The sequence below is a fragment of the Salvelinus fontinalis genome, chromosome 17 (assembly GCF_029448725.1).
Source record: "Salvelinus fontinalis isolate EN_2023a chromosome 17, ASM2944872v1, whole genome shotgun sequence".
Lineage (NCBI taxonomy): Eukaryota > Metazoa > Chordata > Actinopteri > Salmoniformes > Salmonidae > Salvelinus > Salvelinus fontinalis.
In genome coordinates this window covers 2,217,690-2,245,221 of record NC_074681.1, presented here as the reverse complement: position 1 = coordinate 2,245,221, position 27,532 = coordinate 2,217,690, and the positions used below count along the sequence as shown (strand labels likewise).

Here is a 27,532-nt window from a genome sequence, read left to right as displayed (position 1 = left end):
TTACAATATAGATTTTAGTTGGGGGAAGAGGTTTGCGATTTCAGTTTGGAGCCGGTAGCCTAGTGGTTAGAGTGTTGGACCAGTAACCAAAAGGTTGCTGGATCAAATCCCCAAGGTAGAAATCTGTTATTCTGCCCCAGAATAAGGCAGTTAACTCACTATTCCACTGTAGGCTGTCATTGTAAATAAGATTTAGTTCTTAACTGACTTGCCTGGTTAAAATGTAAAAAATAACTGTATTAAGATCAAATGTTTCATCAATTAGAAAATGAGCAGAATGTCGTTCAAAATCCATCTCACTTCATCTTCGGCCACTGGGCTTCCTCTCGTCACCATATTTGGTGGGGAGTGGAAATGCGAACCGGATGCTTCAGATTTATACATCCGGTGCAACATCTGGCTCATTGTTCTATCTGTGGTTGTTGCTATCTGACGAAAGGTTGTTGAAATTTTGCTAGTAACGTTAACTAGCTACCTAGTTATCAGACAAACACCATGTCTAGCAGAGGAGGAAAACAGAAGAAAGGTAATGTCACCAGTGAACAGGAGGAAGAGGAGCAGCCGCTTCAAGCTGTGCTAGTCGCCGATAGCTTCAACCGGAGGTTTTTCCCCATCTCCAAAGACCAACCCAGGGTATGCGATGGTGCCATGGCTTAATAGTGCATGCTTGCGCTCGAAAACTCTAGGTGGCAGATGGAACTGAGAGTCATGTTCTAGGGCTAAGTGCATACATGCTATTGTCAATGGATGACAGCGCTAGCATAACTAGCCAAGCTAGCTAGCTAGCTACCGTTCTTGCAAGTAACCTCGTGTTCTTGAAATGCAACATTTCATAACAATTATGATCAATATGTTTTCCTCCTAACTAGTTAGTAATATTCGTGGTATAAAATCTGTAGGAGCCACATGTCAGCAGATCTCGTCTGTAGTTTAGCCAGGTAGCGAACCAGCAATTGTATCCCTGTTCCAGATGGCATGATATGTGATCATCTCTTTAAGTGGGACACCATCAGATCCATGTCGCGAAACTAATCGTGACAAAAGCACAATAACAACAACAATGTTAATTTTTTAAATCCTGCTAGTAAATGGATATTGGTAACAAACAAAAAAATACAAAAAAATGAACTTGTCCAACAAGCGTTCTCTACCCTTAACCTTGTTCTGAACACCCCCAAAACAAAGGTAATGTGGTTTGGTAAGAAGAATGCCCCTCTTCCCACAGGTGTGATTACTACCTCTGAGGGTTTAGAGCTTGAGGTAGTCACCTCAACACAATTACGGTGTACTGTCCTTCTCTCAGCACATTAAAGCTTCAGGCTAAAGTTAAATCTAGACTTGGTTTCCTCTATCGTAATCGCTCCTCTTTCACCCCAGCTGCCAAACTAACCCTGATTCAGATGACCATCCTACCCATGCTAGATTACGGAGACATAATTAATAGATCGGCAGGTAAGGGTGCTCTCAAGCGGCTAGATCTTCTTTACCATTCGGCCATCAGATTTGCCACCAACGTTCCAATAGGACACATCACTGCACTCTATACTCTGTAAACTGGTCATCTCTGTATACCCGTCGCAAGACCCACTGGTTGTTGCTTGTTTATAAAACCCTCTTAGCCCCCCCCCCCCCCTATCTGAGATATCTACTGCAGCCCTCATCCTCCACATACAACACCTGTTCTGCCAGTCACATTCTGTTAAATGTCCCCAAAGCACACACATCCCTGGGTCGCTCCTCTTTTCAGTTCGCTGCAGCTAGCGTCTGGAACGAGCTGCAACAAACACTCAAACTGGACAGTTTTATCTCAATCTCTTCATTCAAAGACCCAATCATGGACACTCTTACTGACAGTTGCTGCTGCTTTGTGTGATGTATTGTTGTCTCTACCTTCTTGCCCTTTGTGCTGTTGTCTGTGCACAAAAATGTTTGTACCATGTTTTGTGTCGCTACCATGTTGTTATGTTGTGTTGCGACCACGCTGTGTTGTCATGTGTCGCTGTGTTGTTGTCTTAGGTCTCTCTTTATGTAGTGTTGTCTCTCTTGTTGTGATGTGTGTTTTGTCCTATATTTATATTGTATTCATTATTTATTTTTAATCCCAGGCCCCCGTCCCCACAGGGGGCCTTTTGGTAGGCCGTCATTGTAAATAAGAATTTGTTCTTAACTGAATTTGTTCTTAATTGTTTTCAGCCAAGTTAAATAAAATAAATAAAGTTGCCATCATTCTGGTCATCAGTCTAATCCAAAACCAAATATCACGTGAGTGCTAGCCAGCATCACTCAGAACTTCAGATTTCCCGACACCTTCCTATGCTTTTATATGTGAGACTCCAAACCTGATGGTCATTGTTGCACTCATCACATCATCTCTGCACTCATCACATCATCTCTGCTGTGTTTTGTGCCATCCAGGCTCTCCTACCATTGGGCAATGTGGCCATGATAGACTACACCCTGGAGTTCCTAACATCCACTGGTGTTCAGGAGACATTCGTCTTCTGCTGCTGGATGTCCAACAAGATCAAGGACCACCTGCTGTAAGAACACACACTATGACCAGGAAAAACTAGTCATAGACACTATTTAGGGCCCAAACACACAAGGTTTTCTCAATATAAATTTTCCCTCATCCTCCCAACAGTAAGTCCAAGTGGTGTCGTCCCACCTCTCCAAACGTGGTCCACATCATCACCTCTGATCTGTACCGTTCCCTCGGCGACGTGCTGCGGGATGTGGACGCCAAGAATCTGGTGAGGAACGACTTCATCCTGGTCTACGGAGACGTGGTGTCCAACATCGACGTCAGCCAGGCCCTACAGGAGCACCGGTCAGTCACCTTTGACCCTTGACCTTAGACAACAGGGCTAGCCAGGAAAAGCCAGCACACCCAGCATCTCTCCAGGAGGAGGGTTTGGGTGGCCAATCCTCATGAGTTGGCTAAACCTCATCCTGGAGAGCTACATATACCTATGAAATGCCGTTTGGGTCTATGTGTGTCAAAAATGATACATTTTACGTGTCAAATAAGCTTGTTGACCAATCATTGGGTCAATGACATGGGGTATCAGTCTACTCATTGACACCCAGAGAACATTAGCGTCGTAGCTCGTATTGCGGGACACTGAAACAACTGAATTGAGACACATTTATTGTCAACCTATATGTATTGAACACTTTTCAAGAGGAAAAACAATACTGTGTGGATGTTTTGGACTCTGATAACTCTGAGGAGAACGTTGAGAAAAAATATATTGGGTATTGAGTAGACTGATACCCCATTTAATTGATCCCCAATCCTTAGGTAAAGCTGTACAGTGCAATATGAATGTCAATACACACAATAGGCTGACTGGGGAGGTGATTTCACACAGTCACAGCGCTAATTTTTGTGTGTAAACTCTTCACAGTTGTGTTCTGTGGGTGTCACCGACTAGACTGACACCCCATTTCATTGCTTCACATTCCAACCTTGTTTAACATTATCTAGTCTAAATATGGCATTTTTCCACCAATTGTAACCTTCTGCATCACTTTCAAAGAGGTACTTTTATTTTGAAGGCAAACTGCAAATTCCAATATTGTGCCTAATCCTTATTGTGGCTAGCTTCAGGACACATAATCCGGTCCGGTCGAACCTCACTAGCCAGATGAAGCTAGCTGGCTGCTTATACCGTTAGCTTTGGGCAACAGGGTTAAGTAGCTGGCTACTTATTTATTTTCATGAACTGAAGTTCAATTTCAATTGGCGAACAACAAGTGGCTAAAACTTACTCACAAGGATTCCCAAATCATTGCTAAGAATAATGAAAATGACTGCAGTTTCTACTGGTCATTGTTTTCAGGCTGGTTGTATTGGTGCTAAAGCTAGCTAGCTACCCCAGAAGTCGCGGTCTAACAAATAATGCTTTATTACCAACGCGGTATTGTAAACACATCGTTCGTGGTCGGTGTTTGCTTGTTTGCAGACTTTTTTTTGTAAAGCTTTGACAGTGCTACTGATAGTGGTGGCGCATGGATTGCACCTGCAAATTCAGAACACACAACATTCTATAATAAAACTGATTTGACGTCTCAAATTAAAAGCTAATTTAAGGCGTCAAATAACATTTTCTTTGACACGCAAAGACCCAAACGGCGTTCCATAGATACCGGCTTTTGCGCCAGCCCTGCTTTAATCTAGCACATTTGATCCAGCTATTCAAGATTGTGATGAGCACTTGACTAGGAATCAACAATAAGGCCTGAGGGGATGTGGTATATGGCCAATAAACCACAGCTAAGGGCTGTTCTTAGTAACAACGCTGAGTTCCTGAACACAGCCCTTAGCCGTGGTATATTGGCCATATATCACAAACCCCTGAGGAGCCTTATTGCTATTATAAACTGTTTACCAACGTAATTAGAACAGTAAAAATAAATGTTTTGTCATACCCGTGGTATACGGTCTGATATACTACAGCTGTCAGCCAATCAGCATTCAGGGCTCGAACCACCCAGTTTATAAATTGTAATACACCAATGGGGTGGGTAGGCCGATTTGTATATCGTTTTAATATTGATCATGTATTAACACTAGGATTTATGTTGTTCGTGAAGGCACCGGCGTAAGGTGGACAAGAACATCTCTGTGATGACCATGGTGTTCAAAGAGTCCTCTCCCGGCCACAAGTCTCGCTGCGAGGAGGATGACGTGATCGTTGCCATGGACAGCAAGAGCAAGCGGGTCCTCCACTACCAGAAGACACAGGGCCTTAAGAAGCTACAGTTCCCCATGGTAACGTAACAGTTCTCCATGGGAACGTAACAGTTCATCGTGAGAATGTAACAGTTCATCATGGGAACGTAACAGTTTATCATGGGAACGTAACAGTTTATCATGGGAACGTAACAGTTTATCATGGGAACGTAACAGTTCTCCATGGGAACGTAACAGTTCTCCATGGGAACGTAACAGTTCTCCATGGGACTGTAAAAGTTCTCCATGGGAACGTAAAAGTTCCCCATGGGATCCCCCAAAAGGTAAATTTACTGCACAGCAAGTAGTAGAGATACAAACACAAAGTTTATAAGCAAAGATAACCATTTAGATATTAAGTCCTGAACCTCTTTTCTCAGAATGTGTGGATGTTCGGGAGTGGTGGACTGACTATTGTGTTTTGTCTTGCAGAACATTTTCCAACATGGAAGTGATGAGTTTGAAGTCAGACATGATCTGCTGGACTGCCACATCAGTATCTGTTCCCCACAGGTAATCTAATGTCTGGCCGATTCCACGGTAACGGAATTACGCACTTTTAAAATGTATATCAAACAAAATCCATTGATTTCAAAGACTAACAAACCGTAGAATTTCCACAAAGTTTGCATCTGCACAGAAATGTATATATATATATTTTTTTTTGCTTTACTGTATAAATTGTTCAAAGTAAATCATTGTGCATAGACTTGTATTATATGTTCAACTTTTGAATTCAATGTTTTTTGTTTTGGCATACATTTTAAAGTGAAAAATCTGATTCTCAGAGTAATTCCTTTACTGTGGAATTGCCCGTCTTTAACCAGGGGGGGACTGAGTGAGCTGCAAGTCTCTTGTGTGGAAGACATGACACTGGCTTTGTTTATAGGTAGCTGAACTCTTCACAGACAACTTTGACTACCAGACCAGGAGTGACTTTGTCAGAGGGATTCTGGTCAATGAAGAGGTACGAGAAAACAAATTCAGTGATTATGATACAGTATATAAGATATCCTGTATGTTGTATTGAAACCAGAAACATCCCAAGCCCCAACCAAAGCTTATACACATCCTTACCGAGCAAACAAGTCTACTATGTCTTCCCGCTGTAGATTCTGGGCAACCAGATCCACCTGTATGTAACACAGGATGGCTATGGAGCACGCGTATCCAACCTGCAGATGTATGACTCCGTCTCCTCGGACATGGTACGTCGCTGGGTCTATCCTATCACCCCCGAGGCTAACTTCACGGACCAGCAGGGGCAGGGGTGTACCCACTCCCGTCACAACGTCTATCGAGGCGCCGAGGTCAGCCTGGGGCAAGGCAGCCAGATGGAGGAGAACGTTCTGATTGGTCGAGACACCAGCATCGGGGCCAACTGTCGCATATCAAACAGCGTCATCGGGAACAACTGCACCATGGGTATTATACCGTTACTGTTTCTACAGGGTTCGTAAGGTCATGAAAATACTGGGAAAGTCATGGCATTTTGAAATGGGAGTTTTCCAGGCCTGGAAAAGTTTTGGAAAATCTTAGTCTGAAAAATCATAATAGATATGATAGAGAAGACTGACTAGATAGCCAATTCAAAACATATTTTGTACCCTCTAGTTAATTGTTGAGCTATTATTAGCTCGTATTAATGTTTTCGTCATGTCCCCAAAAAAAAACTTCCCACCGACACTCGCGAATAAGGCTTGTTGATTTCATTTTTTGATTTCATTTTTTTAAACAATTGATATGATTCATTTCAACACATTTTTTTTTTTTTTGTTGACCAAACTAACGATTCACTTCGACATTCTATTAGGTTCAATAACGGTGAATCAAATCATGTGAATGAAAATAATAATTTGATAACCATGAACATGAATTTTAGGAAACAATATTAGATGTAGCCTTTGGGTTTATGTGGCTTGTACTTGTTTAGTAGATACAATACTGTCAGTTGATTTGGGCATCTAATGTAGGGGACATTGCAAAACCCAATAGATGCTGGTCAGCCTGCAAAGTAAACACTTCCAAGGTAGCTAAGATAAATCTGACTAAACTAGTAAAGGTACATTTTCCTGAAGAAAATGTGTGGGTTCGCTTCAGCTGAATTCAATATATTTGTAGCCTGCCATAGCCACGTGATCTTTGATATATTGAATGAGCCAATTATTTCAAAAGGAATAAAACGTATTTGGTTGAATTGTTTTACATCAAGAGTGGTCAACCATCCTCCGGGAGAGCTAATGGGTGCAGGCTTGTAATTCCAGTCCCCAGAAATGATTTGCTCAACCCGCACCTTGATAAACTGTCTCTGTTTTTGAGCAGGGCTTGATCAAAAGCCTGCACATCCAGTATCTCTCCAGACTGAGGGTTGACCATGTGTTTTATACAGTTGTCTAACAGGTACTTTGTGGAGGGTTAAGTCTCTTGCTCAACGACAGGAGATGGTACATGGTATCAGAGAGAAGCCTCCCAGTGTCAATACCACATTATGCTTACTTTATTTGTACGTACGTAGAGATGATGCCGAGTGTTGGTCATGGAAATGTAGTTATGTAAAAGTAATACAATTCCATCTGTCGATATGTGTATGAACCCTGTTTCTATCATAGGTACTGTAGTGAAGCAATCACCTGAGGTTAGTTCTGTACCAAAGGTAGTCATGAGGTTAGATTGTGGGAACCTCACCTTTCCTTTCAGTATAAAGGACAGGCGGCAGGTAGCCTAGTGGTTAGAGCGTTGGGCCAGTAACCGAAAGGTTGCTGGATCGAATCCCCGAGTTGAAAAGGTAAAAACTGCTCCTGGACAAGGCAGTTAACCCATTGTTCCCCGGTAGGCAGTCGTTGTAAATAAGAATTTGTTATTAACTGACTTGCATAGTTAAAGGTTCAATTAAAATAATTAAGTTATTCAATGAAAAGTGAAAGACTAAAGTTACATACATGGGATGGGATGTACATGGGATGCAATAAACATTGAGTGAATCCAAGGTGCAGTTTTCCTTCAATCTGCTCTGCATTTATTAGTCTGCCAGGTTCTCTCCCAAGATGCCAGTGATCGTGGAGAAGCTTGGCAGTGTGACACCTCTCTCTGATGTCTCTCTGTAGGGGACAACGTGGTGTTGGACCGGGCCTACATGTGGAACAACGTACACATCTCCAGCAACGTAGAGATTCACCAGTCAGTAGTGTGTGATGGGGCTGTGATCAAAGAGGCTGTACGCCTCAACAAACAGTGTGTCCTCGCATACAACGTAAGGCAACAAAGTCTTTACGATCAAATAGCACGGTTTTAATGAAAACATGTTACCCTGTTAAATATACATAATGGACTGTGTTTCTGTGGTGCTTTTTCAGTACCTCTAAGTACTTTACAATGTAACTGCTAATGGAAATATTTATGTAAACATTAGCTACATATTGTAAACGCCAGCATGAAACATGTTGATAACTGTTTACCTTTCACTTTTACCTAATATCAAACATTTTATTAGGTACAATAAGCTTTCAAAATAGTAACTTTTGAATACTTTAGGAATATTTTTCCATTATTCCATGTTGTCTGTTTCCCAGGTGGTGATTGGTCCAAACCTGTCCCTCCCAGAAGGGACTGTGGTGTCTATGCATCACCCTGAGGAAGAGGAGGAAGATGATAATGATGAATTCCTCAGTGATGACCAGGAAGTGGGACACAGCAAAGACAAGACCAGGCAGAAAGGTGTGTATTAGACCCCCCCCCCACTACACAGCTGATTCAAATAACCAACTCATCATCAAGCCAGCTGTGTGGTGCTAGTGCACTAACCAACCCCCCCCCCCAGGGTAGGGTCCCAGGACTGAGTTTAGCAAACCCAGGGTAGGGTCCCAGGACTGAGTTTAGCAAACCCAGGGTAGGGTCCCAGGACTGAGTTTAGCAAACCCAGGGTAGGGTCCCAGGACTGAGTTTAGCAAACCCAGGGTAGGGTCCCAGGACTGAGTTTAGCAAACCCAGCTCTATACCAGAGGTAGACAACCCTGTTCCTGGTGTGCTGCGGGATTTTGTTCTAACGAGGCACCACACCTGACCGACCATCTGAACTAATTGATCAGTTCAGTGGTCGCCTAAATTCAACACACCTGGTCTTCCAGGTCGGTTAAATGAAAAACATGAAGTGGCTCCAGGATCAGGGTGGCCAACTCCTGCTCTATACGTTGTACACATTCTCAGTATGTATTACTGTAGTGGGTTTATGTATTACTGTAGTGGGTTTATGTATTACTGTAGTGGGTTTATTTATTACTGTAGTGGGTTTATTTATTACTGTCGTGGGTTTATTTATTACTGTCGTGTGTTTATTTATTGCTGTAGTGGGTTTATGTATTACTGTAGTGGGTTTATGTATTACTGTAGTGGTTTATGTATTACTGTAGTGGGTTTATGTATTAATGTAGTGGGTTTATGTATTACTGTAGTGGGTTTATGTATTACTGTAGTGGGTTTATTTATTACTATAGTGGGTTTATTTATTACTGTAGTGGGTTTATTTATTAATGTAGTGGGTTTATGTATTACTGTAGTGGGTTTATGTATTACTGTAGTGGGTTTATGTATTACTGTAGTGGGTTTATTTATTACTGTAGTGGGTTTATTTATTAATGTAGTGGGTTTATGTATTAATGTAGTGGGTTTATGTATTACTGTAGTGGGTTTATGTATTACTGTAGTGGGTTTATGTATTACTGTAGTGGGTTTATGTATTAATGTAGTGGGTTTATGTATTAATGTAGTGGGTTTATGTATTAATGTAGTGGGTTTATTTATTACTGTAGTGGTTTATTTATTACTGTAGTGGTTTATTTATTACTGTAGTGGGTTTATGTATTGCTGTAGTGGGTTTATGTATTGCTGTAGTGGGTTTATTTATTGCTGTAGTGGGTTTATTTATTACTGTAGTGGTTTATTTATTAATGTAGTGGGTTTATTTATTACTGTAGTGGGTTTATGTATTACTGTAGTGGGTTTATGTATTACTGTAGTGGGTTTATGTATTACTGTAGTGGGTTTATGTGTTACTGTAGTGGGTTTATGTATTACTGTAGTGGGTTTATGTATTACTGTAGTGGGTTTATGTATTACTGTAGTGGGTTTATGTGTTACTGTAGTGGGTTTATGTGTTACTGTAGTGGGTTTATGTGTTACTGTAGTGGGTTTATGTATTACTGTAGTGGGTTTATGTATTACTGTAGTGGGTTTATGTATTACTGTAGTGGGTTTATGTATTACTGTAGTGGGTTTATGTATTACTGTAGTGGGTTTATGTATTACTGTAGTGGGTTTATGTATTACTGTAGTGGGTTTATGTATTACTGTAGTGGGTTTATGTATTACAGTAGTGGGTTTATGTGATCCACAAACAATGTTTTGAAATTAAATGTATCTTGGTCTTGTTTCCAAAGTTATATTGTTATTCGATGTTATGGAAGTCTGTTTTTGGAAATAATGTCAAAGGTATCTGGGGGTAGGATGACCTGAAATATTCTGCTTTTACAAAATGTGATGCTGATTTAAAATGAAACACAATACCTTGCTCTTGTTAAAGCTTTTAGAATTGATTTCACAGATATCTGTGATATCTGTGATATTTATGACAGTGAGCAAAACCTTGTTGACTGTACTGTAACAGTATACCCTTACCTGCCTGTTTCACCTGTCCAGCGTTTAATCCAGCCGAGGTAGGACCTGAGGGTAAAGGTTATATCTGGAAGGCCAGTATGGACGACACTGAGGATGAAGAGCTGGCACAGTGTCTATGGGGTAGGCCACTTTCAAGACAAAACTTATGCAAAGTATTCTGCTAAGTGTGAAGAGACTGGGTGAGGCCAGTTGTCCATGCCCTCAGTCATATATCCTGTCTCTCTAGGGCTGGTGCTTAACCCTGACCCAGAGAGTGACAGTGAGAGTGAGGCCAGCGAGGAATCTCAGGATCACAGTCGCAGTGTCTCACCAGAGATTGACGACGTCAATGGTGAGGGTATACCGATTGATTCATTAATTGATTCGTTGAATTGGTGATACAAATCCAAAATGACATGCCATAGCAATAATGTGTTTGTGTAGCTTTCCAGTTGGAAGTGTTGGGGACACTACAGAGAGGTTTGGAGGAGAACATCGTCTGTGACAACCTGGTCCTAGAGATCAACTCTCTCAAGTAAGTACTAGTCAGCTCCTGATAAGTGAGTAGTAGTCACTTCCTGATATGTGAGTAGTAGTCACTTCCTGATATGTGAGTAGTAGACAGCTCCTGATAAGTGAGTAGTAGACAGCCCCTGATAAGTGAGTAGTAGACAGCCCCTGATAAGTGAGTAGTAGTCACTTCCTGATATGTGAGTAGTAGTCACTTCCTGATATGTGAGTAGTAGTCACTTCCTGATATGTGAGTAGTAGTCACTTCCTGATATGTGAGTAGTAGACAGCTCCTGATAAGTGAGTAGTAGACAGCCCCTGATAAGTTTATAGTAGTCAGCTCCTGATAAGTTTATAGTAGTCAGCTCCTGATAAGTGTGTAGTAGTCAGCTCCTGATAAGTGTGTAGTAGTCACTTCCTGATAAGTGTGTAGTAGTCACTTCCTGATAAGTGTGTAGTAGTCACTTCCTGATAAGTGTGTAGTAGTCACTTCCTGATAAGTGAGTAGTAGTCAGCTCCTGATAAGTGAGTTGTAGACAGCCCCTGATAAGTGAGTAGTAGTCACTTCCTGATAAGTGAGTAGTAGACAGCTCCTGATAAGTGAGTAGTAGACACTTCCTGATAAGTGAGTAGTAGACACTTCCTGATAAGTGAGTAGTAGACACTTCCTGATAAGTGAGTAGTAGACACTTCCTGATAAGTGAGTAGTAGACACTTCCTGATAAGTGAGTAGTAGACACTTCCTGATAAGTGAGTAGTAGACACTTCCTGATAAGTGAGTAGTAGACACTTCCTGATAAGTGAGTAGTAGACACTTCCTGATAAGTGAGTAGTAGACACTTCCTGATAAGTGAGTAGTAGACACTTCCTGATAAGTGAGTAGTAGACACTTCCTGATAAGTGAGTAGTAGACACTTCCTGATAAGTGAGTAGTAGACACTTCCTGATAAGTGAGTAGTAGACACTTCCTGATAAGTGAGTAGTAGACACTTCCTGATAAGTGAGTAGTAGACACTTCGTGATAAGTGAGTAGTAGACACTTCGTGATAAGTGAGTAGTAGACACTTCGTGATAAGTGAGTAGTAGACACTTCGTGATAAGTGAGTAGTAGACACTTCCTGATAAGTGAGTAGTAGACACTTCCTGATAAGTGAGTAGTAGACACTTCCTGATAAGTGAGTAGTAGACACTTCCTGATAAGTGAGTAGTAGACACTTCCTGATAAGTGAGTAGTAGACACTTCCTGATAAGTGAGTAGTAGACACTTCCTGATAAGTGAGTAGTAGACACTTCCTGATAAGTGAGTAGTAGACACTTCCTGATAAGTAAGTAAGTAGTAGTCACTTCATGTTAAGTGAGTAGTCACTTCCTGATAAGTAAGTAGTAGTCACTTCCTGTTAAGTGAGTAGACACTTCCTGTTAAGTGAGTAGACACTTCCTGTTAAGTAAGTAGTCAGTTCCTGATAAGAGTATGTAATACTCTGCTCTTGATTTATTTGTTTCACTAGGCAAGTCAGTTAAGAACAAATTCGTATTTAAAATGACTGCCTACCGGGGACAGTGGGTTAACTGCCTTATTCAGGGGTAGAACGACAATTTTCTTTACCTTGTCAGCTCGGGGATTCGATCCAGCAACCTTTCGGGTTACTGGTCCAACGCTCTAACTACTAGGCTACCTGCCGCCCCACATAGCCCTGATAAGAGTGTGTCATACTCTGCTCCTGATAAGTGCAGTTCAGATAAGTGCCAACTCTGTTGAAGTGCACTAGTTTTTCAGTCCCATTATAACAGATCCAGCTAAATGTTGTCCACGCTACCATCTTCAGAGTATAGATCTTATACTTCCCCTTTCCCACCAGGTATGCCTATAACATCACTCTCAAGGAGGTAATGCAGATTCTGACAAGAGTTGTTCTGGAGTACCCCTTCCAACAGCAGGGGACGCAGCTCACCACCCTACAGTACACTGGTTCACTACTGCCTGTAAGTACTTACAACGACCACACCCCAATTGATTGTTCTACAACCAATAATTAGAATAAATATATTTTATTTATCTAGCTCTTCATTTTTACAGACAGATCACGTACAAAAATGACCAGCTCCTATCTCCACCCCCCCCCAAAAAAACTATTACAGAAATGTGATGAGGGACAGAAAGCCGAGACGGTCAAAGAATAGCCTATTTTCTCTTCTCCCCCCCCCGCCTCTCAGCTGCTGAAGACGTGGTCTCCGGTGTTTAAGAACTACATCAAGAGACCTCAGGATCACCTGGATTGTTTGTCTGCTGTGGAGGAGCTGTTCCTGGAGCAGGACACTCATCAGACTGCGATGGTCAAGGTGGGTTGTCTGTCTGAACTGTCTGTCTGCCTGTATGGACTGTCTGGACTGTCTGTGTTCTTAGAGCAGGAGACTACCAAACTGCTATTGTCAAGGTGGGTTGTCTGTCTGGACTGTCTGTGTTCTTAGAGTAGGAGACTACCAAACTGCTATTGTCAAGGTGGGTTGTCTGTCTGGACTGTCTGTCTGCCTGTCTGGACTGTCTGTGTTCTTAGAGCAGGAGACTGCCAAACTGCTATTGTCAAGGTGGGTTGTCTGTCTGGACTGTCTGTCTGCCTGTCTGGACTGTCTGTGTTCTTAGAGCAGGAGACTACCAAACTGCTATTGTCAAGGTGGGTTGTCTGTCTGGACTGTCTGTCTGCCTGTCTGGACTGTCTGTGTTCTTAGAGCAGGAGACTACCAAACTGCTATTGTCAAGGTGGGTTGTCTGTCTGGACTGTCTGTGTTCTTAGAGCAGGAGACTCCCAAACTGCTATTGTCAAGGTGGGTTGTCTGTCTGGACTGTCTGTCTGCCTGTCTGGACTGTCTGTGTTCTTAGAGCAGGAGACTACCAAACTGCTATTGTCAAGGTGGGTTGTCTGTCTGGACTGTCTGTGTTCTTAGAGCAGGAGACTCCCAAACTGCTATTGTCAAGGTGGGTTGTCTGTCTGGACTGTCTGTCTGCCTGTCTGGACTGTCTGTGTTCTTAGAGCAGGAGACTGCCAAACTGCTATTGTCAAGGTGGGTTGTCTGTCTGGACTGTCTGTCTGCCTGTCTGGACTGTCTGTGTTCTTAGAGCAGGAGACTGCCAAACTGCTATTGTCAAGGTGGGTTGTCTGTCTGGACTGTCTGTCTGCCTGTCTGGACTGTCTGTGTTCTTAGAGCAGGAGACTATCAAACTGCTATTGTCAAGGTGGGTTGTCTGTCTGGACTGTCTGTCTGCCTGTCTGGACTGTCTGTGTTCTTAGAGCAGGAGACTACCAAACTGCTATTGTCAAGGTGGGTTGTCTGTCTGGACTGTCTGTGTTCTTAGAGCAGGAGACTCCCAAACTGCTATTGTCAAGGTGGGTTGTCTGTCTGGACTGTCTGTCTGCCTGTCTGGACTGTCTGTGTTCTTAGAGCAGGAGACTACCAAACTGCTATTGTCAAGGTGGGTTGTCTGTCTGGACTGTCTGTGTTCTTAGAGCAGGAGACTCCCAAACTGCTATTGTCAAGGTGGGTTGTCTGTCTGGACTGTCTGTCTGCCTGTCTGGACTGTCTGTGTTCTTAGAGCAGGAGACTGCCAAACTGCTATTGTCAAGGTGGGTTGTCTGTCTGGACTCTCTGTCTGCCTGTCTGGACTGTCTGTGTTCTTAGAGCAGGAGACTACCAAACTGCTATTGTCAAGGTGGGTTGTCTGTCTGGACTGTCTGTCTGCCTGTCTGGACTGTCTGTGTTCTTAGAGCAGGAGACTACCAAACTGCTATTGTCAAGGTGGGTTGTCTGTCTGGACTGTCTGTGTTCTTAGAGCAGGAGACTCCCAAACTGCTATTGTCAAGGTGGGTTGTCTGTCTGGACTGTCTGTCTGCCTGTCTGGACTGTCTGTGTTCTTAGAGCAGGAGACTACCAAACTGCTATTGTCAAGGTGGGTTGTCTGTCTGGACTGTCTGTGTTCTTAGAGCAGGAGACTCCCAAACTGCTATTGTCAAGGTGGGTTGTCTGTCTGTCTGCCTGTCTGGACTGTCTGTGTTCTTAGAGCAGGAGACTCCCAAACTGCTATTGTCAAGGTGGGTAGAGTGGGTAGTATGTAGACCTGCGATAGATAGACTAGAGTCCTGTCCAGGGAGTGTTTCTACTACTTGTACATTAAGCTGCCTCATGCTACAGAAACAGGAGATGGGCTCCTGCCCTATGAGCCGTTCTGGCTCAGATAAGGGTTTGAACCCAAAATCATTTTCCAATCGTTTCGTTCTGAACAGAACCATATTTTTTTGGGGGTTCCCTTCCACTGTTGCGGCCAGCAAAATAAAGCTCTGAACCAGTTGGAACCAAAATAAAGTTCTGAACCAGTTGGAACCAAAATAAAGCTCTGAACCAGTTGGAACCAAAATAAAGTTCTGAACCAGTTGGAACCAAAATAAAGTTCTGAACCAGTTGGAACCAAAATAAAGCTCTGAACCAGTTGGAACCAAAATAAAGCTCTGAACCAGTTGGAACCAAAATAAAGCTCTGAACCAGTTGGAACCAAAATAAAGTTCTGAACCAGTTGGAACCAAAATAAAGTTCTGAACCAGTTGGAACCAAAATAAAGTCGTGGTTTATATCGTTCCTTTCTGTTCCTTTTTCTTTCCTTTTTTTTGCAGAGCAGCACCAGATTTAGAACATGTCTTTTGTTGTTGTTGTTGTTAATAAATCCAATGTGAAACGTGATAACTATATTATCCTTAGCTAGCATTGCAAAGTTCAATCCATTCTTCTGTTATTAAAAATCTCCTTAATTTCAGATTCAGGCCAGTAAGGTGCTTCTGAGGGGGAGGGGCAGGTTGTAATGTCCAATAGGGTGCTAGACTATGCTTCTGAGGGGGAGGGGCAGGTTGTAATGTCCAGTAGGGTGCTAGACTATGCTTCTGAGGGGGAGGGGCAGGTTGTAATGTCCAATAGGGTGCTAGACTATGCTTCTGAGGGGGAGGGGCAGGTTGTAATGTCCAGTAGGGTGCTAGACTATGCTTCTGAGGGGGAGGGGCAGGTTGTAATGTCCAATAGGGTGCTAGTCTATGCTTCTGAGGGGGGGGGGACAGGTTGTAATGTCCAGTAAGGTGCTAGACTATGCTTCTGAGGGGAGGGGCAGGTTGTAATGTCCAGTAAGGTGCTAGACTATGCTTCTGAAGGGGAGGGGCAGGTTGTAATGTCCAGTAAGGTGCTAGACTATGCTTCTGAGGGGGAGGGGCAGGTTGTAATGTCCAGTAAGGTGCTAGTCTATGCTTCTGAGGGGGGGGGACAGGTTGTAATGTCCAGTAAGGTGCTAGACTATGCTTCTGAGGGGGAGGGGCAGGTTGTAATGTCCAGTAAGGTGCTAGACTATGCTTCTGAGGGGAGGGGCAGGTTGTAATGTCCAGTAAGGTGCTAGACTATGCTTCTGAGGGGAGGGGCAGGTTGTAATGTCCAGTAAGGTGCTAGACTATGCTTCTGAGGGGAGGGGCAGGTTGTAATGTCCAATAGGGTGCTAGTCTATGCTTCTGAGGGGAGGGGCAGGTTGTAATGTCCAATAGGGTGCTAGACTATGCTTCTGAGGGGAGGGGCAGGTTGTAATGTCCAGTAAGGTGCTAGACTATGCTTCTGAAGGGGAGGGGCAGGTTGTAATGTCCAATAGGGTGCTAGACTATGCTTCTGAGGGGAGGGGCAGGTTGTAATGTCCAGTAAGGTGCTAGACTATGCTTCTGAAGGGGAGGGGCAGGTTGTAATGTCCAATAGGGTGCTAGACAATGCTTCTGAGCGGGAGGGGCAGGTTGTAATGTCCAGTAAGGTGCTAGACTATGCTTCTGAGGGGGAGGGGCAGGTTGTAATGTCCAGTAAGGTGCTAGACTATGCTTCTGAGGGGGAGGGGCAGGTTGTAATGTCCAGTAAGGTGCTAGACTATGCTTCTGAGGGGGAGGGGCAGGTTGTAATGTCCAGTAGGGAGTCTGTTGGTTGATGAACCTAGCCTTGAGTGTAACTTTGTTAAACTGGAACCTTGTCGTTGTGTCATTTCGAGTTAACACCCTATACACGCACACACTAGGGTTTCCATGAGCCGGTAGGCCTAACTGTCATATTTTAACTTGAATGCTAATAGATACAAATTGTAGTTGGCCAAATTGTCCAGAAGAGGCAGTCTATCATAGCCTGCTCTTCAGCACCATGTGCCTGCTGCTGTTAGGAGAGAGGAGCCTTGGCCACTGTTGATTACAAAGATGGAGGCCTTATGCATTGAAGTTAGAGAAAGAAGAGTCGGGTCTGTCTACAGTGAGTAGGGTACATGTCGAGGAGAGGTTTAAATATTGTAATGGACTGAGAACTTTGGCACGGCCAATTGCAGGCTACTTTCTTTGTAATTTGCTATAGGCTGCTTTTACAGACACGTAAATGTGTCTCATTTAGCCAATATTCCTTGTTTATTGATGGCCAGGTTCGATCTGAATACATATGGATGTCCGTTAAATTTAAATATTCCCGGCTCCACATTTTCCTAACTGAAACGCTGGCACACACTCTGGCAGGCAGACACTAGAATAACTTTCTGATTGAGTGTGAAGGCTTTGCATATACGTAAAATAATGTTAAAAACCAGTTTCCCATCATTGTTTAAATGTCCCGAAACAGTATAGATCACTTTCGTTTGCCTTTCTGATTCTGTTCCTCAAAAAAAAAGTCATTTTCTGTTCTGTTCCCAGAACCAGTTCCAACCCCCGCTTCTTACTTCTTTTATCTTTAAAAAAAAAATATATATATTTTTTTTTAAACTTGTGATGTTAGACGTTAACATGTCTGTTGTCGTCGTCTTCCCTGTAGGTGCTGATGAAAATGTACCAGCTGGAGATCCTTGAGGAGGAGGCCATCCTGAAATGGTTCTCTACAGGAGCCACCAATGACAAGAGCAGACAACTACGCAAGAACCAGGGAGTGAGTACCACTTACAGGGCTTGTACATTATAACAGCAAGAAAGGCATTGTGTAGGGAAAGCGATTGTTTTCCAATGGAGGGGGCAGTTAGACGTACCTAAGTGCGTGACACTGCACGTCCTGTACAGACCCCCAGGCTTAAACACATGGCTGAGAGGTCTTCCTGTCTTCCTCAGCTCCAGAAGTTTATCAAGTGGTTGGAAGAAGCAGAGGATGAGTCTTCGGAGGAAGGAGAGTGAGGAAGAGGAGGAATAAAGACTGAAGACTTGAGACTGTGTGAATAGAATTCCATGGTTTCCATGGCGGTTCACTTTAAATCTGCACTTAAAGGACCGGTTTCCCCAGACAGATTAAGGGCTGGATTCAATCCGTATCGCGGAAGAGCCGACATTAAAATTTAAAGGTAATTTCCGACTTGAGCCGACATATACAGCGTTTACCGTGAATGCAGTCTCCGCCAACATTGCCTTTAAATTGAGCTATAACGTAGATCTTCCACGATACGAAGCGAATACAGCCCTAAGCCTAGTCCTGGAGTAAAAATCTATTTTAGTGGACGTTCTCCATTGAGAAAGCTTTTTATTCCAGGAATTAGACCAAATCTGTGTCTGGGGGAAACCATCCCAGAATGTCAAAGGTTATCAGTTTGGACACTGTGGCAGCTTCATATTGCTTCTCCAAAAGGAAACGATGTTGTTGATATTTAGTCATTGTGTACAACGCGAGCAGACATCTTGTTCACTACGTCACAAGAAGGAAGGCTGTGGTATGATTTAACACCCTAATAAAAGAAAAGATTTAAACACACACTTTTGAGTAGTTTTAGTATACTCCCAACATAGACCATCAACCAATGAATAGATCACAGATCTGCTTTAGTGTTCAGTATAGACAGGTTTTACCTGTCTCTTGTCAGTTCAGAACCAAATAAAAAATAAACCATTTTTCAAGTAACCACAGTGGTTTAATGCTGTATAGAGGTAGTTGTGTTCTATACTAGCAAACTCACCTGCTGATGTTAGTCATACATACGTCTATCACATAATACACCACCATCTCAAAGACCTTACTTAAACCAAACCGCAGCGACTGGCAAAGAATGATTTAAAACAAGATATTTGAAAAAAAAATATTGATTCAGAACATTTCATTTAAAAAACAAAATGGCTGGTCTACGTTCCAGTATAAGTCCTCCGTTGTTAATGTATGACTTAAACACTGTTTCGTATGTGCCACTGATACCCTGTGGACGGGATTTGTCAAGACACTGTCTTGCAATACCTATGGTCCTCCATAATCCTATAAATTGAGTGGTTTAATAATATTCCCTACAGACGTTTACCATTCACCTAGGACATAATCCCTCATTTAACAAAATATATTTCTATCTACAAAGAACTAGGATAAGTTTAAGCAATACTTTACCTTCTGATAGGCTGGGTTGAATTTTCAACATATTGCTTAAAACCTATCTAGTAATTTTAGATGTGCAGGAGGCCTAGGTAGAAGGTAGTCGATTTGGGCATCATCACTACTAATCCCTTCTGTCCTTTTTCCCCATCGTACTATAAACCGCCCCGGCCAGCAGCGATGCTCCTGTGATCCCAAACAGCGCCGTCAGCCTCTTCCACAGATTGGCCGTACCCTCATGTCTCTCTATAAACCCCTTGTAGTCCGTGGGGACCAGGATGTAGCGGCGGCCATCTTGTGGCGCCTGCAGCCTCATGGTCGTCCCTGTCCCTCCCTCTAGCACCACTTCCCCGAAACCCGTCATAGTGGTTCCAACACGGAGCAGCTCCTCCGTCTCCTTCTGCGCCATGGGCCGCTCGCCGCTGAGGCCCTCCAACAACACGTCCACCAGGCCCTCCTGGGCGTGTTTGACACGGCAGTGAACTCTCTCCAGGAACCAGCCGGAAGCCTCCAGAGGGGAATGGACCTTGACGGTGATGTCGGAGATGTAGGCGCCCGGTTCAACCAGACTGAAGGGGACGGTGTTGTTAGTCTCCTTCCTGTTGGTCGTTCTGGAGATCCTGAGAAAAGAGGAGGGAGGGTGGGAACATGGTGTTGACCTTAGTATGTACTGAATTGTGTTGGATTGTATTACTTTTAGAAAATGTGATTCTTAAAGAGCTACATGATTCCAAGTTCCACTTTGAGCTGGATCACAAAGGGTAGAGCCTTCATATGTTCATAATACACTATATATTACACACACACACACACACACACACACACACACACACACACACACACACACACACACACACACACACACACACACACACACACACACACACACGTGGACACCCCTTCTAATTAGTGGATTCGGCTATTTCAGACGCACCCGTTCCTGACCGGTGTATAGAATTGAGCACACACCCATGCAGTCTCCATAGACAAACATACTGAAGAGCTCAGTGACTGGAAATGTCTAGGAGCAACAATGGCTCAGCCACAGAGTGGGACCGCCGAGTGCTAAAGCGCATAGCGTGTAAAAATCGTCTGTCCTCTGGAAGCAACGTCAGTACAATAACTGTTCGTCGGGAGCTTCATGAAATGGGTTTCCATGGCCGAGCAGATTGCAATGCCAAGCGTCGGCTGGAGTGCCATTGGCACTCCAAAGCTTGCTGCCATTGGACTCTGGAGCAGTGAAAACGTGTTCTCTAGAGTGATGAATCACGCTTCACCATCTGGTAGTCCGACCGAATGAATCTGGGTTTGGCGGATGCCAGGAAAACGCTACCTGTCCAAATGCGTAGTGCCAACTGTAAAGTTTGGTGGAGAAGGAATAATGGTCTGGTGATTCTGTGCTTCCAACTTTGTGACAACAGTTTGGGGAAGGCATGTTTCAGCATGACAATGCCCCCGTGCACAAAGCGAGGTCCAAATTGACTGGCCTGCACAGCACTGACATCAACCCCATAGACCACCTTGGGATTAATTGGAACGCTGACTGGCCTAACCGGGCCTAATCGCCCAACATCAGTGCCCGACCTCACTAACACTCGTGGCTGAATGGAAGCAAGTCCCTGCAACAATGTTCAATTTTTTATTTATTTAACTAGGCAGTTAAGAAAAAAATCTTATTTACAATGATGGCCTAAGAACAGTGGGTTAACTGCCTTGTTCAGGGACAGAACGACAGATTTTTGCCTTGTCAGCTCGGGAATTCGATCTAGCAACCTTTCGTTTACTGGCCCAACGCTCTAACCACTAGGCTACCTGCAGCCCCAACATCTAGTGGAAAGCCTTCCCAGAAGAGTAGAGGCTGTTATAGCAGCAAAGGGGGGGACCAACTCCATATTAATGCCCATGAGTTTGGAATGAGATGTTGGATGAGCAGGTGTCCACATATTTTTGGTCATGTAGTGCATGTATGTGTAACGGATGTGAAATGGCTAGCTAGTTAGCGGTGGTGCGCGCTAATAGCCTTTCAGTCGGTGACATCACTCGCTCTGAGACCTTGAAGTAGCCTTCTGCAAGGGCCGCGGCTTTTGGGGAGCGATGGGTAACGATGCTTCGTGGGTGACTGTTGTTGATGTGTGCAGAGGTGTCCCTGGTTCGAGCACGGGTCGGGGCGAGGGGACGGACTAAAGTTAAACTGTTACATATACATAATGCTGTTTTATGGCTAATGTATAGAACTGTGTACTAACCAAGTTCTAGTGATGTTGTTCCACACTTTCCAGTGTTCCTCTATAGCTATTTTCTGGATCACACCAAAGCATCTTGGGACAAACTGACTGGCCAGAGTCTCACCGTCCGCCTGGACCAAACCTGGAACAAGAACACGTCACACGTCTCTAATATATACTGGTAATAAAAACACATAGTTTAAACTAATGCTGTTTAATCTGTTTCAGGGGGGGGGGGGGGGTTCCACTTACCTTCTACTGCGACGTACTGCAGTTTTCTGTGAGGCGATGCTTTGAGGATCCTAACCAAGTGTTGATCCGGGATGAATTTGGGTATTTCCTGATCGAGAGAGAAATGAAACACAGAAACTGTACTGCATTTCTGCATTTGTGTGTGTGCGTGCGTTTGTGTGTGTGCGTGCGTGCGTTACCTTCAGCTTGACCAGTTCATCTTTCTTCTCTTTGTATAAGTGGTAAAACAAGCCAGAGAAGGCGAAGCTGGAGCCCACGCCGATCAGGACCAACGGGCTGAAGATGGGAAGGTCACTCATCTTGTCAATCTGTGATAGAAAATAAAATCCAACATTTCAGCAGATTAAAGTCCTTATCCAGATCACAAACCAAAAAAACTAATCTCAAGTGAGTGCTGGTCAACTTCTTGTGTCTGATTCACAAAGGGGGGGGCAGAATTGGGCTGCCTGTGTAAATGCAGCCTTGTACACACACACACTGGCTATGTTGACACAGGCAGGCCAATTCTAATATTTTTGCCACTAATTGGTCTTTTGACCAATCAGATTTCTCCAAATTATCAGAATTGGGCTGCATGTGTAAACACAGCCACTGTTTGTTGACTTGGATGTGGAGCCCAGGAGGTTGGTGGGACCTTAATTTGGGAGGACAGGCTCGTGGTAATGACTGGAGCGGAATCAGTGGAATGGTATCAAACATGTGGTTTACATGGTTTCCATGTGTTTAATGCCATTCCGGCCATTATTATGAGTGCAAGTTAAGCCCCTGATGAAACGTGGTAAGATGAGTGAGGAGGCCAGCCACACGGTTGGATGAGTGAGGAGGCCAGCCACACGGTAAGATGAGTGAGGAGGCCAGCCACACGGTAAGATGAGTGAGGAGGCCAGCCACACGGTAAAATGAGTGAGGAGGCCAGCCGCACGGTAAGATGAGTGAGGAGGCCAGCCACACGGTAAGATGAGTGAGGAGGCCAGCCACACGGTAAGATGAGTGAGGAGGCCAGCCACACGGTAAGATGAGTGAGGAGGCCAGCCACACGGTAAGATGAGTGAGGAGGCCAGCCACACGGTAAGATGAGTGAGGAGGCCAGCCACACGGTAAGATGAGTGAGGAGGCCAGCCACACGGTTAGATGAGTGAGGAGGCCAGCCACACGGTAAGATGAGTGAGGAGGCCAGCCACACGGTAAGATGAGTGAGGAGGCCAGCCACACGGTAAGATGAGTGAGGAGGCCAGCCACACGGTAAGATGAGTGAGGAGGCCAGCCACACGGTAAGATGAGTGAGGAGGCCAGCCACACGGTTAGATGAGTGAGGAGGCCAGCCACACGGTTAGATGAGTGAGGAGGCCAGCCACACGGTAAGATGAGTGAGGAGGCCAGCCACACGGTTAGACGAGTGAGGAGGCCAGCCACACGGTTAGACGAGTGAGGAGGCCAGCCACACAGTTAGACGAGTGAGGAGGCCAGCCACACGGTTAGACGAGTGAGGAGGCCAGCCACACGGTAAGACGAGTGAGGAGGCCAGCCACACGGTAAGATGAGTATACAGTGTTTGCTTTTGTTCATCCAGAAAGTTTTTGGCACAGACATTACAAGTATTTCGCTATACCCGCAATAACATCTGCTAAATATGTGTGTGTGACTTAATATAGATGGATATGATTTAGATACACTACTAGGTTTCTTAGCGTGTGTCTACTCGCTAAGTACACAACATAGAGACTTTTGACCAGGGATTATTGTTTTTCAGGTAAGCTCTTGTATGTTTGGTGTGATTTGTTTCCAGAGACTGTGGTAATTGATGTGTAAATTCTATTCGCAGTAAAAAAAATAAAGCTGCAATATGTACTCTTTTTGAACTGCACTGTTAATTAATAAGGGCTTGTATAAGTCAGCATTTCACAGTAAAGTCTACACTTGTTGTATTTGACGCAGGTGACAAATAAAGTTTGATTTGAATCAGACCAAATTCCCATAGAAAGGTGACTTTATAAATCTGTAATTTTCATTGAAAGCCAGTCTTAGAAGCAGTAGATCTGTTCCATGGATACTGAAAATACAATATTTGTGGTTGTTGAAAATATATTTCACGGTGGTTTAGATGTTACAATGATTCTCTCTTTTTGTCACAAACTAAAATTAGGCAAACTATTAGAATTTTAGCAACCAGGAAATGGGTGGAGCGATTTCTGCATACTTCACCTTTAAGCATTGCTGTTTTTGACCAGAGACGCCTTAATTCCCCTCTCCTGTTCTATGGATAAAACATGGGCGTATTCATTACGCCGATTCTGTTGAAAAACGTACGGAAGCAAACGAAACGGGGAGGGACCGAACTGAATTTGTCCAATAGAAACACTGGTTTTCGTTGCAAAACTCAACTGTTTGCAACTGTTTGGCTAATGATTACACCAAATATTTTTTATAACTAAGCCTCATTGTTCTGTGATTACACACCTGGTGACTGAAAATGCAAGGTAGCCTGGTTGTTTACCTTGTAAGAAGAACAAGACAGGAAGAGGAACAAAACGATATATATTGGTAATGTTGGATTTAGTCAAATGGCTTTGATGTGAATTAATAAATCCCAGTACTCACCTATTCGAAAACACACAGTCAAACTGGGAACGAATAACCTGAAACAATTCCAAAACTAAAGTCAAGGGGAGTCATGTAGGTTTCACTTCCTTTAGTTTACGCAATGATGACGTTGCACTTGCTAAGACAATGGAATGTTGCGTTCGTACCCGCCCACTAGTAGTTTTACAAAATGAATTAGAAGACGTGACCTCCAGGTGGCAGCAAAGCCACGGGTTTCGTTAGAGCCTTTTATTTCAATAAAGGGCTCTTGGTTTAGGACGCTTGTCCACTGAATAATTGAGGCAGTTGGTTATATTTGTAACTGATGTATAATGTAATTTACATTGCACCAGTCACAAAATAAACAATGATTTGTTCAATATGTCTACTGTGGTTGTTGTTTTTTGTATGTGCGAAGGCTAACTGTCCAGTGTGACTCCCTCAGCCCAATGACTCATGGGTAAATCTCCACTGATTGTGTCAGTCAGCTTCCTCATCCTGTCTGTTTTATTATTGAACATCTGTCTTTAAAATAATCTCTCACACTCTTTCTGCACCACATTTATCTGTGGAGTGAGTCTTTAAAACCGTTCCAAAAAAACAACAACTTCAAGGCAGTCCTTAGGTTGAGAGATAATGCATATATATGTCTCTTTGGAAGCTGTCCTGCCAAGACAATGTCACTAGCAGCAATCATCTCTGTTTTTGTTTGATTTAAAGTACCCAGACAGAATTTCAAACTACAAAATGTCAGGGGAAAACAGTGATAAACTTCACCCAACTTTCTGTCCGATTATGGATTCTAAGTAACTTTCTCTGATTCCAGATTTTGTGTAACCTTTCTGCAGTCACCTCAGGACGATCGTAACAATTGTGCTTATTAACTGTAGGTCCCCAGGACTGGAGTTGACAAACACTGCTGTAGTTTATCCAACAGTGCCTCTAAAAGATAGATCTGTGGGATGGCATGAGCTTATTGTGGCGTAATGCTCCACAGGGAACGAAGAAAGAGTTAATGGCTACCCAAAGTAATCCACTACTTTTTGACCAATGAGATGTAGCCACTAACTTGTCTTCGTTCCCTGTGGAGCTTAAGGCCACAATAAGGCCAATTTGGGCCACACGCAGTGAGTCTTGTAACGGTTAGAGGATGAAGCCTTGTGAGTTGAAAGACGCTGATCTACAGTAGAGTTGAACAGGATAGGACCTGCTTTGATGTGGAATGATATGCTCTATTTCTCCTGCCTGTGCTCAGAAGCAAAGCCAGACAGCAGTGAAGACATGTGGCCTTGTGTTTCATAAATCATATACCACCCTATGTTCTTGTTGGCTGCTCGTAGACCCGTGAGTTTGGTGAAGCGAGACTAATTGCCCCTTCAACTCACCTGTTATGGATAGTCAGAAACATGCACTTAGTCATTGCTTGGGCATTAATCTTTACATGCTGCCAAATAGCTTAGTTTATTCAGTTTGCAATGCTTTGTTTCATATTGATAGTCTTAAGGTTCCATAGAACTTTATATATTTTTTTGTCCCAGTCTTACTTTTCAGCTCGGTATGACTCGGGTATAGATTCATTCAGTTTGAATCATCCTTGTGTCCTTGAAGTCTTGAGTTGTTGGTCATTGTGACTGCACGATTCTGAGTACAGCGCTTTCTGATCTGAAAGATGACGCTGGGTCATATAGCCTTGAGCTCAGAAAAAACATATGGAAGAGAAGAAATCGGTAGAAAAATGTATCGCTGACGCATTACCATTCCTGAAACATTTCCTCACCTGATAACTCTGTAATACAGTTTTCTGAAATGGAAAATATAACGTGTAATAGAAAACAGATACCTTATTAAGTATCCTGGAAGATGTTCATATGTCATCATCATACAAACAACATATGACATCTTTGAATTAAGTGCAGTCACAAAATACATGTGAAATCTTCTCAACTTTGATTATTTTAAACTCCTCTCTCTGTGCATTCTCAACTGAAATCAGCAACCAAAAAAACAACACTCGGTATCTTTACAGGCTCCCCATTACATCAGACTCACACTGTGTGAAACTAATGGGGTTTTATGTATCATAAAATAAGATTGTTCTAATCTCATTAATTAATAAGTTATTCTTCCAAATGAAAAAGGTTTATATTATTTTGATTAGTTGACTGGAAATAAAACCGTGTCTCCCCAATGAAACAACGTCTCCCCCAATACTTCCAAGTGACTTAGTCAGAACTCAGAAAAGTAAGCTAATCTCCTGTGGCCTGTCCAGCCACCTGAGGGTCTGGAATGTATCAATGTAACACCTTGTTAGATACAGCATAACATTGTGCTGGTTAAACAGCTATATTTATCCTGTTGTTAACAATGATGGAAACTTTACCGTTTTGTCATTTCATTATATTGTTTTTATCATTTTGCCCTCATTTGACCATGTCATCCTGCTTCCTGCCTGGTTGCTATGACTATGAGAACATGCGACAGCCCTTACTGAAAAAAATGGCTTCTGGCAAACAGTTGTGGAAAACCTTTGGCTAATTTGTCACAAATTTACAGTAAGCTCATATTTTCACATGCAAATTCGTTTTTGGGCAAACTGTGAACTTGGTAAACTTGTGAACTTCTGGTAAACTTGTGGCGAACATTCTACTGTTTGCTGCAAACTCTGCAAGAATATGTAAAATACAGTGCATTCGGAAAGTATTCAGATTTTGTTTTACGTTACAGCCTTATTCTAAAATGGATTCAATTGTTTTTTTCCCTCATCAATCTAAACACAATACCCCATAATGACAAAGCAAAAATAGGTGTTTAGAAATTTTCAAAAGTGATATTACATTTACAGAAGTATTCAAACCCCTTACTCAGTACTTTGTTGAAGCACCTTTGGCAGCGATTACAGCCTCGAGTCTTCTTGGGTATCACTCTACAAGCTTGGAACACCTGTATTTGGGGAGATCCTCTCATTCTTCTCTGCAGATCCTCTCAAACTTTGTCAGGTTGGATGTGGAGCGTTGATGCACAGCTATTTTCAGGTCTCTCCAGAGATGATTGATCAGGATCAAGTCCAGGCTCTGGCTGGGCCACTCAAGGACATTGAGACTTGTCCAGAAGCCACTCCTGCATTGTCTTAGGGTCATTGTCCTGTTGGAAGGTTAACCTTCGCCCCAGTCTGAGGTCCAGAGCGCTCTGGAGCAGGTTTTCATCAAGGATC

At 43.3% G+C, this 27,532-nt stretch overlaps 2 protein-coding genes across 2 annotated transcripts; one reads left to right on the top strand and one right to left on the bottom strand.

The window, feature by feature from the left end:
- Positions 1–403: 403 nt before the first annotated feature.
- On the top strand, positions 404–18,663 carry eif2b5 (eukaryotic translation initiation factor 2B, subunit 5 epsilon). The gene is made up of 16 exons (XM_055865865.1): positions 404–633; positions 2,416–2,540; positions 2,645–2,830; positions 4,600–4,777; positions 5,171–5,251; positions 5,628–5,705; positions 5,851–6,163; positions 7,843–7,988; positions 8,308–8,452; positions 10,430–10,528; positions 10,635–10,739; positions 10,832–10,922; positions 12,757–12,880; positions 13,112–13,237; positions 17,744–17,854; positions 18,031–18,663. The coding sequence occupies exons 1-16, from the start codon at positions 496–498 to the stop codon at positions 18,091–18,093; spliced, it is 2,109 nt and encodes a 702-aa protein (XP_055721840.1). The 5' UTR covers positions 404–495; the 3' UTR covers positions 18,094–18,663.
- On the bottom strand, positions 18,662–24,458 carry LOC129813556 (mitochondrial ubiquitin ligase activator of nfkb 1-A). Its single transcript, XM_055865867.1, has 5 exons — positions 24,340–24,458; positions 21,921–22,049; positions 21,742–21,829; positions 21,511–21,631; positions 18,662–19,884 (listed from the first exon to the last, which is right to left on the bottom strand). The coding sequence occupies exons 2-5, from the start codon at positions 22,038–22,040 to the stop codon at positions 19,389–19,391; spliced, it is 825 nt and encodes a 274-aa protein (XP_055721842.1). The 5' UTR covers positions 22,041–22,049; positions 24,340–24,458; the 3' UTR covers positions 18,662–19,388.
- Positions 24,459–27,532: the final 3,074 nt, after the last annotated feature.